The sequence below is a fragment of the Ixodes scapularis genome, unplaced genomic scaffold (assembly GCF_016920785.2).
Source record: "Ixodes scapularis isolate PalLabHiFi unplaced genomic scaffold, ASM1692078v2 PGA_scaffold2__306_contigs__length_199485367, whole genome shotgun sequence".
NCBI classification, from domain to species: domain Eukaryota; kingdom Metazoa; phylum Arthropoda; class Arachnida; order Ixodida; family Ixodidae; genus Ixodes; species Ixodes scapularis.
In genome coordinates this window covers 93,263,432-93,278,480 of record NW_024609857.1, presented here as the reverse complement: position 1 = coordinate 93,278,480, position 15,049 = coordinate 93,263,432, and the positions used below count along the sequence as shown (strand labels likewise).

At 46.2% G+C, this 15,049-nt stretch overlaps 1 protein-coding gene across 1 annotated transcript in view; it reads left to right on the top strand.

The window, feature by feature from the left end:
* The window catches only part of LOC8041160 (cell division cycle 5-like protein), a 40,408-nt gene that overhangs the window by 19,662 nt on the left and 5,697 nt on the right, over positions 1-15,049 (top strand). The window contains exons 9-11 of the mRNA XM_029981029.4: positions 8,480-8,657; positions 9,271-9,575; positions 13,530-13,727. Coding sequence (XP_029836889.1) covers positions 8,480-8,657; positions 9,271-9,575; positions 13,530-13,727 — 681 coding nt within the window. The remainder of the gene's footprint in view (positions 1-8,479; positions 8,658-9,270; positions 9,576-13,529; positions 13,728-15,049) is intronic.

Here is a 15,049-nt window from a genome sequence, read left to right as displayed (position 1 = left end):
GTTCCGGTTCGTTTCTGGTTCAGTGGTGCTTTTGAAATAACAGTTCGGTTACCGGTTTCACCAAGTGCGAACCAGTACAAATTGGTTCTTGAAAAAACATTTACAGCTCCCAGTCGTTAAAGGAGTTGTGCAACAATTTCAGTGCTTTGCTGAAATAATTTGGGAGTAGGTGTCTCGACCTTTCTGAAGCCAAGAACAAAAACCGCTTTTGCCTACGTGTCCTAGTTTTTATTTTAAAAATGGACACAGATTGAGATTTTCGGCACCTCTCAACTTCTTCAGTATCTTCCGAGTCACGTGTGCTATGATGTCAATGGGGGGGGGGACGTGCGGGCTTTCGGCGAAGCTCTCCCAGTGATGTGATTGCTGCGCCAATTGCGCCAAACTGCGCCAAGGGGCTAGCCTTGCTACATCCTGCTACATTTTGCCAAAATATGGGTAATCCGCGCCAAGCCTGCGCCAAAGGACCAATTTCAGTCGTCTTTCAAAACCGAAACTAAACTGAGTACCGTAATTGAGCATGCGTGTGTTGTGGGGTGCAAGCGGCCGCCGTACACAAAGTAGCCTGCATCAATGGTTTATCCGGTCTTGCATAGTATTCCCGCCGTCTTGCGTTTCACACACTCGTCGTCTCGGGGGTCTCGTCTCGCGTCTTTTTAAAAAAAGAAAGTTTCAACGATAGACGCGGGTGTGTGCGGACGCTCCGGCGCTAGCGTGCCGGGTGCCAGCCATGCCGTTATGCTGTGACACGAAGCCACGTTTTTGCGCGGTAGGAGTTACTTTGTGAGCTGAAGCACTCGCTCCTAAAAGCAACGGCCGTGGGAAAACCAGATTTGGTCCCCGCCTACCAGCCACCGTGGTCGCGCGACGTCGGGTGTTGCCGTCCCCACGTCGCTGCCAATATAGCGCTTTCTAAACTGAAACGTAAGGACCGCCACATGTTCATCAACATTCTTGTTCCTATTTAAATCATACGCTACTACAAAAATCCCTCTTTAACTCAAAGATTTCTGTGTCGAAGTATTCACTAGGTTTCTCTCGATGGGCTTTCTTTCAAAAGGGACCCCGGTACGTGAAAAATCTGCCGCGAAAGAACGTTGAAGAGAAGTGAGCTCAAGCAAAGAAGGCAATGTCTGCATGCTGAACCCGCGCAGCGCGCTTGATTGTCTCGCGTTCAGTCGTTGCACAAAGCGCTCCAAGAACGTTTCGAACCTGCAGCTCGCGATGCCTTGCATCGTTATGCTCAGGTTCTTTTTTCTGTGTGTTTAGCTTGTACCTCTCCTGCCGGCCTGGCGAGCACGTGCCGCTGGACTGTTTTTGTCGTATGCTGGACAGTGACATTTTGCATACACTTTTGGGAACCAGTTGGCAACGGAGCGGAGTGGTGTGGTTTCGGTTCCGATGGAACAGCCGTTGTCTCCGCTCGCGTGACGAAGCACGTGCAACTGCAAGCTTGCCTAAGTTTCCCTCACGGGCATGTGAACATGATTGCACGACAGGGGCACCAGCCGATCGCTGGCAATCCATTTTTTTACGTTCCCATTTGCTTACTTCTGACGAAAATCTGGCGCGTGGGGAACCAGTCAAATGGTGGCCAGCAATTTTTCGGAATTGCTCTGCACCGCCTACATTACTGTACACTTGTGGGACGTCTCAATTTCTCTTTGGAGACATTGAAAGTGGACATTTATTACTAGCCGAAGGTAAAGCGAGGCTTGCAGCAGCCTTGCAGAAATTTTAGAAAAGCAAAATGAAGAGTACCCGCGCTAGTCGTAATGCACCTTTGTCTTGTCCATACGATTTCGCATTGCACTGCAGTAGTTACGTGTTCAATGATTTGAAGGCTGCTTCCATTTATTATATCTAGGGTTCGGATTTTTCGGTTTAAACCGATAAAAACCGATAAAAGTACGCCGAATCTATTTTCGGAAATTCGGTTTTAACCGAAAAAGGTCAGTTTTTAGGTTCGGCATTTTCAATTTTAACTGTTAAAAACCGATAAATGTACGTCAAGTTCATTTTCTAAAATTCAGTTTTAACCGGTAAAGGTCCCTTTGACCTTCCAGTCGTACCGCAGCGCCGTGATGAAAAAGTGGAACAGTGTCTATCGAAACGTGTCCGAATGTATACACGGATGCCATCACGACGTCTTGGTTTAATGTGCGCATCATGGATCAAAACGTGAAGTCCGAAATGGCCCATGACTTCGCCATGTACGAGCGTGTTTTCAAATTCGTAGCAAGAAAAACTGACTTGATGCAAGCTCTGCATGTTGTGTTGTGCTTCAAGACGTTGCACCGCGTCTCCTTTGACGGTCACAATTGGTTGATTGGCCGATTTTGGCTCAGGCAGCGCTTCATCTCCTCAGCCTGTCAGAGTCCGGTGTTAGCGTTGAGAGGGCACTCTCGAAGCTCAGGGCCATATTAACAGGAAAGAGAGAGTGCGGATCAACGAGGAGAACCTGGGAAAGTACATGTGTGTGTACTATTATAAGATCACGTAATCCGGATGTACAGAAGGTGAAGTTCCATGTTTTTGGGGCATAGGCTTCATATCTGGCTTGTTTGTACGTCTGTGTTTTTCTTGTTTGTTTTACAGTTGCACACATTTGCCAATAATATGTCGATCTTTTCAATGTATTTGTGCCGTTATTCTTTGAGTGATTACAAATATCAGAGCTACAAGGATCATCTGATTTAGTGTCCGTTGGTGTTTATTTTATATTCACCGAAAAAAGCCGATTAACTTTTGTGGACATAAATATACACCGAAAAAAACCGAAAATTAGATTTTAAAATAAACACCGAAAAAAGTATGCCGAATTTTGAAAAAATAGAAACCGAAAACGCAGAACCCTAATTATATCATATACCTAGTAAACCTAATGGTGCAATGTTTTCTACTGAGCTGGTCATTTTCAAATAAACTTTATATGTGCAGTTTGGTTTTTATTTATCTATAGCGGGTACATATATATGTATCATTTAACTGAAGCATTGCAAAATGTGTCATGTCATTGGCATTTCAGTTACACGTGGAAAGACTCCCAGGTGGTCTAACTCGACCATAATTTGTTTATTGCGGCGAGCAAAGTGCCCTTCCTTTGTCCAGCACTTAAAACGATTTTTTTTTTCTCGAAGAATTTCTGCTCCAAAAAACACTTTCGCTGCTCTAAAACACTGTTTTGGCTGCTCCAAAAGCCACTTATGCTGCTCCAAAACACTCTTTTGGTTGCTCCAAATACCACTTATGCTGCTCCAAAGCACTGTTTTGGCTGCTCCAAAAGGTGCTCCAAAACGGCTTAGGCCAATCACATCACTGTTCTCCTTCTAGAGCTATCAGTGAGCAGCGAGAACTCACCTACTCGCGACCACATGACCACGTGCTTGTGCAGCGCGATCAACATGGCGAAAAGAGGAAAGTCTCGTCCTGGTCCAGCCTTCCCCGTCCAGCTCTGCTGGCTTTTGCTCCATCCCCCTCCGGCTTCTGGCGGCTGTTTGCGAAAGCAGATAGAGCTGTTGGTTTTGTTAACCTCGGATAGATGGCGCCACTAAAACTCCGTATAATAAAAGTTTTCTCGATGATACCAGGTTTTTGACGCATTTCTATTTATGTTGGAACGACAAGATTAATAGAACAATTACTTTTTATCGAGCAGGTATTTGTCCAACTTCCTATCTTTTTACAAGTCCCCCATTGACGTCACATCGCGGGGTTCTAATGGCCACCACTCGCGGCTGCAGGTCGGAAAATATTTTAATGTTTTCCTCGCAATTACGCGGCAGAATCGCAATATTTCGAAAGAAGGAGATGTATTTTGTGTCCTTTGTGACAAGGTAAACAATGTCAAAAGTAGAAAATGCAAATTCTTTCAACGTTAAAATGGTTGCCCAGCTCCTTTAAAGGGTAGCTGCAAAGAAAAAAAAAGTATTTTTTTAAACAGCCTAATTGAGACAAGCATGTCACAAAACAAATGTTCCGCCAAAAAAATATTTCAAAATGTGGAAGTTTCCAGATGCGTACCGTGAGTAAAAAGCTGCGGGCGTTTTCAACAAAATTATGTCGTTTTAATAAAACAATGGACTCCGAATTGTTGCCCTAAATCTGCCGTTTTTATGCTTCGTGTTGGACTGTGTTTGCACAGCGACGTGTTGCATCGTGCGGTGTGAATAAATTTGGGCACGATTTCGTACCTGCCTACAGATGCATGAACTGAGACCACTTTTTACGTAGTGAACATAGTGCTTTTTTATTTTGTCTCTAGTCGCGGACGTTAGGTGCACACGGGGCGAATCTCGACGGCCCCCAGAGCGATATGACGAGAACGTAACTAAACACGTTTGTCGCTACGCGAACGCCCGTTTGCCTCCAGCCAATAGCATTCCTTTCGGGGCGAAATGGCTGCTGGAAGGCTTGCTGTCGGGATCACTCATCTGACATCTCCGAAAAGCCGGTATTTGTACGCGCAAGCAAACAAACAAACAAACAAAAAAACACGCTAAGCCAGCAAAGAGGAAAACGAAAGAACTGCGCTATGAAAGTCAAAACCCCGCGTCGCTTCCTATCACTAACACCTGCGACAGCTGCTAAACACACACAATACTTCACTTCAAGGAGTCTCACTCAAGCACCTGGGTCAGCACGAAACACTTATCATTTCGGCGAAACGATTAGTCGAGGTAGGCGAGACAGGCGGGAGCAGAGACTTCGGCGGCCATGAAAGAATGGCGAAGCTTTTGTTTGTTATGGTATGAATCCAAACGGAAGTGCCCGTCTTGTGAACATTTTGTAAAGATTAATAACTCTCATCACATGGGTTCTTCTTTAAACGTAAAAATATGCCTTTCAAAAGAAAATTGCAACATATAACAAAGGTTTAACAACCAAGATCTAAACTGTCAATCAAACTCTTAGCCAATGAGAAGTATAACAGCCGATTGGTATTCAACGTCACAGAATACCAACTTCGTGGCGAGCGATTCAAAACGGACGAAATAGCAGCAAACTAAAATCGGTCTCACGCAATAAATATTGCTGTAAAATTTCTTTTTCTCGCGGAAAAAATGTTTTTTGACATGCTTGACCCAATTAGGCTGCTTAAAAAAAACTTTTTTTTCTTTGCAGTTACCCTTTAAGAAAATGTGAGATCAACACGGTGTCATCTTCATTAAAATAAATTAGGTCATCAGAAGCCGTGCTGCAGAAATGAGGACAGCAAAACAAATATGGGCTTAATTTCGTTTTGTGATCTTGAATTTTGAATGCAAACACCGTTCAATGAAAATTATGTGGTTATACTGGCACTTGGAAACAGTACCAAAGTAGGGTACTCACTTGTGAGGTCGATCAGCCAGCACACACAGTGACACCGTGATGGTAAGCACGCACCATACTCACAAACTAGCCACAAAAAACAATTTAGTCAAAGTTTTTAGACAGCAGGAGTTTAGTCTGCCAGAGTATGACAACATTGTTACCCACTGTAGATGAGAAATTTATCCGGTGCAGTACGACTGCTAGCGTGGGGTCTTTAATGGATATTGCGCAGTAGTGATACACGACCACACACCGGCACGATGCTCATCCAGATCTAAACTGCACCCATACCGCACGCCCGAACGAGTTGCTCGTACGACTGAGTTGAAGAGGAGAAAGACAGCAAAGGCCTGTCGAGAGGTGACTAAAACAAAAGAGGACAAAAACTACAATGGGCGACTTGCTGTTTCTAGAGAACGCACACACACACTCACTCACACTCACACACACGCAGAAACACTAAAAAAAATTGCTTCAAGCAGCGTCACAGGGTTCTGGGCAACTGGCGTTCCGGCGACCGGCGCCACAGTGACGTACTCGTCACGGCTTCGTCTCTTTGTGCCTCCAGATTTCACCACCGTGGAACAAACGTGCCGACAGCTGTAAACTTTTTGTTTTTATTTTCATGTTTATGTTTGCTTTACCCTTCGTTGAGGAATATTGCTTAGAAGCAAGAAAAGAACGTACACGTTCGCGCACAAAGAATAGCTCTTTAGTCTCGGCATATTCAGTAATACTCAGTTTCACTTTGCGACGTACCGCGATGGACGCTACAAGCTACACGAGCCAATTCGTAGTTCCTAGCTTGTCTCGTGACTTCGCGCTCCCCGCAGCGCTCCGCCCAACTGGAAGGACACGTGACACCCTCCGAACTATAAATTGGTTCCTGGGGCTTGTAGCGTCCTTTGCGTTCCATTGGAAGGTAAAACAAAGTATACAGGTGTACGCCTCCACGTTGACTTGCCGAAACCAATTCGTACTGTACATAGGCGTGAAATATATTTATTTGTTGCATTATTATTGAGCTGTATCCATGTCGTCGCTGCCGTTTGTTTTGTCAAAACTGAGCCACTAACGCCACCGTCGCAAATATTTAATTGACTTCACGCTGCCACCCACAAGAAGGCGCGGCTCACATTTCATTACGGTGAACCTTTTCCAGTGAATCGGTAATCACCACATGAGATTACGATTCCGTACCAGTTGGGTAAATATCAAATGTTTGATTTCGGTTAGAGTTTTGTCTCGGTTCAGTTAAAAATAACGGTTTTACTCAGGTTTTTCGTTTGCATCGACATTCTGGTTAAAAGCTACATGCTAATTGCACATGATTACAAGCCCCTCTGCCTTGTGGCACTAGGAGCAGCCAGTTTTGGCTGCTTCACTGAGGACGTGCCACTTTCATCCTCGAAGGAGCGTAAGCTAGTGATACATTGAAGGCATCAGTCACCTCCAGTGCAATGATACTGTTTCAAGAGCGCACTTACCATGCGCTAATGAATTGCGCCATCAGCCCGTAGGCCCTAGATTGAAATCGACGCAGCTCGCATAAGAACAGTGCCCATTCCATTCCCACTCCATTCCGGGCAAAAGGAACCTAATTACATTCCTATTCCATTGTCCCCGGCGCTGCCGCCATTCCATTCCCATTCCATTCAGGGGTCACAAAAGTGTGGAATCATTTTGGAATCATTTCAGTTCTGGGGTGGCAATTCCGCAACACTGCACCATGCTAAAAAAAAAAAAAGCTACATTCACGCTGCTGGTGTGAATGTAGTTTTTTTGTGTGCGGTGGTAGTCTTCCTTTGGCTGGCTCATTGTAAGCAGTGAACCGACTAGCTCGGCTTAAACCTGTGTACAAAGAGCTAGGCTCGATGCACAGATCAACTCTCATTGTTCCCATAGCGTATGCCATGAAAGCACTGTACCTGTGCGACCTTGCGCTTGCCCAAGTCCTACACTGACGCCCAGGGGAGAGAGACAAGCGTATGCCCGGTGCGTCATTTTTTATAACTGATCGGTGAGGAAGCTTCTTCCAGCCATTGCCAGGGGGCGCAGAAGCACCATCTAGTGGTCAAAGGGGCAAATGGGGGTCAAGGCTCAGGAGGTGACTTCGCTCTCCTGCATCGCCCCGCGAGCACGAAGGCGGGAGGTAGGGGACTGGCACCTCGTGAAACCAAGGGGTGCCAGTTTAGACATGAGGAAGATACATAGAAAGGGCCCCCTTTCTATGTATCTTCCTCATGTCTAATTACCGTTGCCAACACGCTCGTTTTGTACTTAAGTGCCAGTTTCATTCGGAACGTAACATTCGGGACAGGAGGACCATGGTTGATCCGTCGATCGTACATCACCAAGAGTACTCGTGCAATTCTTGTTGGCATTACCAAGCGCAAAACTTTCAAAGCGCAGGAACCTGGTGGCTTTGGCACTTTCGCAACGTCGGTGGAACATCACATTCTTTTGGAAACGTCAGAAATCCAGCCAAGTCTTTCCATTTAATTGTGCTTGTCTGGCAAGCTTGCTCGTCTACTGCGTTTCGAAAACGAGGGTCGAGTCTGGTTAATATCTTGTTTGTGGGCTTGCATATCACTTTTGTTCTTCTGAGAACTTTTCGCAACTAGACTTTTTCAAAGAACCTCCGGGGCAAGGGCGAGTATAATGCAGAAATCTTTTGCAGGAATCTTTTGCTTCGTTGCCGTTGTAAGTTGTCCCTGAGTATGGAGAGGCGGCAAACAATGTCAGATGTCTGTGCCGGTGTGACTGAGGTAGTCCCATTATTCGCTCGTGTTCGCTTGTAAACATGCTCGCTAATGCCTGCTGTAGGAGGAGCCCTGTGTTCTTCCAGTTTTCTTGCATTTTTGTATTTTGTTCTGCTCGCAACACACACAGATTCTTTCACTTAGTATTAGTTCAATATAAAACATCCTTTCCGATCGCTCTTCATTGTGGAAGAACAAATAAAGACACTACCAGTGGTTTACTTTTTTTACGAAATACTGCGTCTCACTCACTCTATCAACTCGCGCCGAGCACATTGAATAGGCTTCATGAACTTGGATGAACGAAAAGTGTTACACATGAAACTTCCATAAGTTGTTACACTTCAGGTTTCTGCAACATTCCTTTTAAAAGATGTAAACCAGACATGTACCCTTTTCAGAAACAAACGAAGCAGCACCTGCTCAAAGCCCTGTCGTCACTCCCGGCACCCAAAAACGACTACGAGATTGTGGTTCCCGAGGACGACCCGAGCCTGTTGGAGTCTGCGTCACAAGAGCACATGGTCGAAGACCAGGCTGACATGGACTCGGCCAAGGAGCACGAGAGGCTGGAGAAACGTGAGTCGGCTTGTTGCCCTCTCTTTGTGGGCCGTTTGCAAGTGTCGAGTTGTGAGATGTGACAGAGAGCGCCAGCCTCTTGTTGCAGCAGAGGGAGAGTGTGTCATTATGAGTGTTAATTTGGTCAGGTAATGATGTTGTCAAATAAAATTAGCGTAATGCAGTAGTATGAACCATGTGCCATGTGCAGCCGCAGCTTCCTTAGTCATAGCTTTTTGCAATAATGATAGCCCTGTGCCTGCAAATTTATTTATTTATTTTTACCGCTAGCCCTGTAAAAAAGGAGAGGAAACGAACGAGGAACACTCCCCCTTTACACTATTTGACTTCAAAGCTGCGTATCATTCGATTCGCAGATTATTATGACTATACTTTAAAGATAAATTAAAAGCAAATGTTGCATCCTGAATACCGTCTCATTACACAAAAAAAAAAAAAAAAAATCAAAAAGTAACAAAATTGTTTACTCGCAAAAATGAATGACGACACAGACCAGATCGAACCAGCTACAGTCGATGCCACAAATACTGTTGCAATAGGCTGTACATTGTGCCTCGCTGGTCAACCCTAAAGCGTTGAGGCACTCATAAGACGACGACGACGGCGGTTCCAGTGGAGGCGGAGCGCAAGCTACAGTCGCTGGCGGTGCAGCGGGACCTCCCACGGCCCCTGGACGTGAACGCTTCGGTGCTGCGGCCGGCCCACACGGAGCCCCCGCTGACGGACCTGCAGAGGGCGGAGGAGCTCATCAAGCAGGAGATGCTGGTGATGCAGCACTACGACGCACTGCACCACCCGACCGCCCACCAGCGCCCTGGGGGAGGGCCCAGGAAGGGGGCCCCCATGGACGAGGCCCAGCACCTGGCCTACCTGGACAGGCACCCCTACCGCAAGTACTCTCGAGAGGACCTGCAGGCCGTGAGTGTGTGGGGACGGCGCAGAAGGCCTGCGGCGGATTTAGAATGCGTAGCATTTATTAAGCTGGCACTCGTTTTCTTTTTTTTACGTGCATGGATGTGGCCTTGATTACTTCATCTCGGTTGTGCTCTAAGGGCGTAGCATTTGCATGTCCCCGTGATGTCACGTGACACCATGATGTCGTGGTGCCATGTGACACCGAAAACTCATAAATTCTTACCATTTACGAGACCTCTTTGCGTTTTCCAAACATACGAAGCAGTAAACGGTTAGTGCAAACGTGGCCAAAGGGCCGTGCTACAAAGTTGACTCAATCTCGCGCTAGAGCGAGGGTTCGGTACCTTGGTGTTCGAAAACCCACTTGCGCAGCCAACGTCCGTCGTTGGAACCGCTAATACAGTCAAACCTCGATGTAACAAACTTCTATGTAATGAAGCCCCCGATGTAACGAAGTACATAACTTTTTCTAACCGCAAGTGTATACACGCCATGTACTTTTTACCTCTATGTAACGAAGTCCCGTTTGCCGAAATTTCGATGTAATGAAATTTCATGGAGAATTCGGCACAAATTTTTGGGTCCCAAAGGAGATTTTGGGAAGCACACGCGCTGAAACAAGCCCCCGTTAAAGCGCAGAGGGTGAAATGGGCCGCCTAATTGGCCCATCTGGCCCAATGCACTCAATGCTTTGGGGGGAGGGCGTCTAATCTGGCGAGTGGTGTACAGAACGGCCACTAGAGGACACTAGAGTTAGGGTGGCGATGTGGGTTAGTTGGTTCATACTGCCGAAAAGGCAAACAGCGCACAGTAAACGGGGACTATAGGAAGTGCAAACAGGACAAGCGCTGACTCTCAACTGAACTTTAATCACATGAAAACAAAACAAAGAAAACAGCAACCCCGCCCACGTCACATGATACATTCACCACGTGTCCAAAAAAACAATCTCTTTACTACTCAAGCCCAGTGACATTTGGCTTACGCAGTTCGCGCCTGCATTGATAATTGCATGCGCCTCTAAAATTTCTCTATTCACTCTGTCCCTTCCATTGCCAATGATACCAGTCTTGTTGAAGATAGGTTTGCACCCACATCCATGACAATGCAATGGCAGATGCCCCCTACAGCTCCCACCACTGATTGCAACGACAAGTCATGCTCCCGCACTCTGTGATTAACACATCTGCCCGTCTGACCAACGTAGGCTTTTCCACACTTAGTGGAATCGTGTACACAACTCCCACTTTGCAAACAACATATTGATTCTCATGCTTCACCGAGCAAGCGGGGCCTTTGTCCTTCTTATCGCCAACTCTCGCGCATAGTTGCGCCAGCTTACACGGAGCGGAAAACATCAATGGCACGTCGTACCTCAAGGCAACTTTTTTCAAGTTGTGTGAAATCTTATGGAGATACAGTATTACGAGCGGTCTCTTATTTGGCCTTTCCCTCCGGGGACGGGGTTCCCCCTTGAGTTTCTTTAACAAACCCTCCGCAACACTCAATAAAACCGAAGTTGGGAAACCTGCCACTGTCAGTCTCTCAACAGTGGCAGGTTTCCCAACTTCGGTTTTATTGAGTGTTGCGGAGGGTTTGTTAAAGAAACTCAAGGGGGAACCCCATCCCCGGAGGAAAAGGCCAAATAAGAGACCGCTCGTAATACCGTATCTCCATAAGATTTCACACAACTTGAAAAAAGTTGCCTTGAGGTATGATGCGCCATTGGTGTTTTCGGCTCCGTGTAAGCTGGCGCAACTATGCGCGAGAGTTGGCGATAAGAAGGACAAAGGCCCCGCTTGCTCGGTGAAGCATGAGAATCAATATGTTGTTTGCAAGGTGGGAGTTGTGTACACGATTCCACTAACGTGTGGAAAAGCCTACGTTGGCCAGATGGCCAGATGTGTTAATCACAGACTGCGGGAACATGACTTGTCGTTGCAATCAGTGGTGGGAGCTGTAGGGGGGCATCTTCCATTGCATTGTGATGGATGTGGGCGCAAACCTATCTTCAGTAAGACTGGTATTATTGGCAATGGAAGGGACAGAGTGAATAGAGAAATTTTAGAGGCGCATGCAATAACCAAGGCAGGCACCAACTGCGTAAGCCAAACGTCACTGGGCTTGAGTAGTAAATAGATTGTTTTTTTTGGACACGTGGTGAATGTATCATGTGACGTGGGCGGGGTTGCTGTTTTCTTTGTTTTGTTTTCATGTGATTAAAGTTCAGTTGAGAGTCAGCGCTTGTCCTATTTGCACTTCCTTTAGTCCCCGTTTACTGTGCGCTGTTTGCCTTTTCGTCAGGACACTAGAGCCGTCGGTGTTTCATCCATCCGCTTCGTTCGTGCAGCGTGGTTAGTTAGTTTCGAGGCCTAACTAAAAACTTGCGTTTCTCATTGTCCTGGGCCATGGAGCCTTCAAGGCATTGGAGCCGTCCCTGACAACGCCGACCTCGTCGACTTTCTGTACGCCAACTCTGCTGTCATTGCGAAGGAGGAGGTGACCGACGAGGCGATAGCTAGCGATGTTCATGCGAACTCGCAAGACGGAGACGACAGCGAGCCTGATGAGCAAGACACCTGCAATGCGCCCAGTAACCGTGAATTGGTGGATCAATTGATGTCTTGATGCAGTTCGTGAGCACACAGCAAGATGAAGACGCGATGGAAACCGTCTGGCTATGCGAACGTCGAGTGTTGCCAGTAATAATGTCAAGAGTGGTCCAGAAAAAGTTGAAGGACTACTTTCAACCGAAATAAAGGCGTCCTCAGTGAGTTTTGTGCACCCGGGAAACATTTGCGGAAACTCTTTAACGTTAGCCCCAAATTTCTATGCAGCGAAATTTCAATGTAACGATGTAAATTCCGAATTTTACCGACTTCGTTACATCGAGGCTTGACTGTAGTGGGGTGAAATGTGCTCTTCCCGGGTGACGGCGTGGCACAATTAGGCATTCGTCCGTGCTTTCCTCGAGCACATTGTGAGATGGTACCAATGTCGAGCTTGTGCCGACCGTTCTATATGGCATACGGATTCTGGGTAACTGCTCTCTGTTTTATAGATTAATTTCATTGATGCTCGGTTTGTTGACCTTATGGTAAAAGGAAAGTGAAAGCCTTCCAAGCAGTGTTTCTTTTTAAATGTTTTTGTTTTTGTTAGAAATTTGGCAATAACCTCCTTTCCATTTCAAGGTAGCATTTTTGCTCAGAGCCTGTTGGCATGTAGTGAAACTGTATGTTGTTTAGTGAGGAAGGCAGTAAAGTAAGCGACCAGTGAACGGGTAGGGGACGTTTCTGTATCGAGCAGCAATGTAAAAAACTCAACGAGAGGCAGTCAAGCGACATGTTATGCGTGAAGCTACGGTAATCTTGCACAAAGAGATTCTGCAGGGTATGCTGTTTGACGGGAAGCTAGTCACTGCCACCTAAATAGAGTAAATAAATAGTGCAGATTTATTTACAGAGTGATGGCTAGTATATCTCGTTGACGAGTGGCATCTTTCATCAAATCTCTCGGTGCAGGACTTGTTTCTTGCATTTCGACTCACATCACTCTCTCTCGTCGTCTTCTTGTAGCTGCTCAGTACAGATGTGTTGTCTTACCACTAAATGGTACCATTTTTTTTCCCCTCCACAGCCCATTTCCTCACCTTCTAAACAATTTTATCGGGCTTCAAATCAACTTGGTGTGAGAAGCAAAACTAATTAGTAATAGTGACCTTTTTGCCATTATGTGCGGCCCATTTTTTATTTTAGCGATTCCTTTTACAAATTATTTATCCGTGGCAAGCCTCGTTTGAAATTTGGCGGTTTTGTCACGTACGGTTTTCAGAAGAGTAGACCAGTGCACCCGCAAACTAACCGAAGTTCAGCAATGTTTTGCCGCAACTCGTCGTAAAGGCACTGTTCAAACATTCCGCACCGCGCCTTCTGATCGCGTCCCTGTTGCTCCCATTAGGCGGAGGAAGTGCTGAAGGCAGAGATGGAGGTGGTGCGCCGGGGCATGGGCCACGGGGACCTGAGCCTGGAGGCGTACAGCCAAGTGTGGGACGAGTGCCTGGCACAGGTGCTCTTTCTGCCCGCTCAGAACCGCTACACCCGGGCCAACCTGGCCTCCAAGAAGGACCGCATTGAGTCCCTCGACAAACGCCTGGAGGTGAGCCGCCTGTCTCCTCCGACCAGTGTTGGGAAGTACTTTAAGTACATTGTAGTACCTAAAGTACTACTTCAAGTAGGTTTAGATAACTTTTACTTTATTTGAAGTACATTCTCTAAGCATGTACTTGTACTTTACTTAAAGTACTTTTTCCGGTACTTTTCGAGGAAAGTACAACTCTTGGCTTCAAGGTACAATTTCCCATTTTGGTCTAGTTAAAATTTTATCACAAAAAGATGCTTTCTCAGCTCTGAAGAAATACTGGGAGGGATTCTACTCTCACCAGAAACGCGAGCAGACGACAGATTGCTCCGTTTGTTCTGGGGCGGCTTTCCCGTAGCTTTGCGAACTGTCGCTATCTCTTGCTCGGTCAGCGCAAGCAAAGAGGCTAAATTATCAGGAGGGGACAATTAATCATAATGTAACTTCTGAGACCATGGTGCGGAGAAATGAAGAAACTTTTAAGTCAAAGAAAAAGATGACGGACCAGATTGTCTTAATCTTTTAAAATATTCTCATCTGTTGTCTTTTCCTTTGACTTGAAAGTTTCTTCATTTTTCTGCACCACAGTCTCAGGTGTCATATTACGATTAATTATCACCAGCTCATCTGTGCATTCATTCTGTTTTTTTTCGTTAAGGAGAGGACACTCCTCTACAAGAGAATTGCTTGCAGAAGCTACAGGGCTGACATTGTTGTTTCTCCTACAATGCTTAAAGTACATGCAGCGCCAAATTCAGAAGTCAGAGGGACTTTTGAACTTAGCGCCATTTCTGAAAATAAGTGCTTTGTGGCCACTTCACTTTATTCAATGTCCGCCGCCATTTTGGAAAGTAAGTGATGCACCCCCGATTACCCGTGGGGCAATGCATGTCAGTTAAAAAGGCACTGTACAGTCAGTCGCCAACCCATCTTTTGGACTCGGAGGGGACCCCGAAATTGTCAAAATAATCTTGCAGTCCGAAAAATTGATTTAAGCCCAAATACTAAATTTCCGCGCATATTCCGCTGCGTATCGGCCACTTTCCACTTCCTTGATGTCAATTTTAGGTTCTCGTGCAACTTCCGCTTTATATTGTTCACTTTTCACTTGTTTGTTGATCTATGATCACGGTGCTGCACTTTGTCGGCACCTTCGTTGGCACAAACAGCGAAGTTGAAGTTGGCGCCATTTGGCACTATTTGTAGACAATGTTGAGTCCACCAAGCTCGCTTCAATACTATAGTCAGATGCAACCTAAGAACAATTTTTTAGCTCCACCCACAAACGCATTGCGCCCATCTGAAGTGCCTCCGCCGTCGAGAAAGTAGTTCGCTAGCAA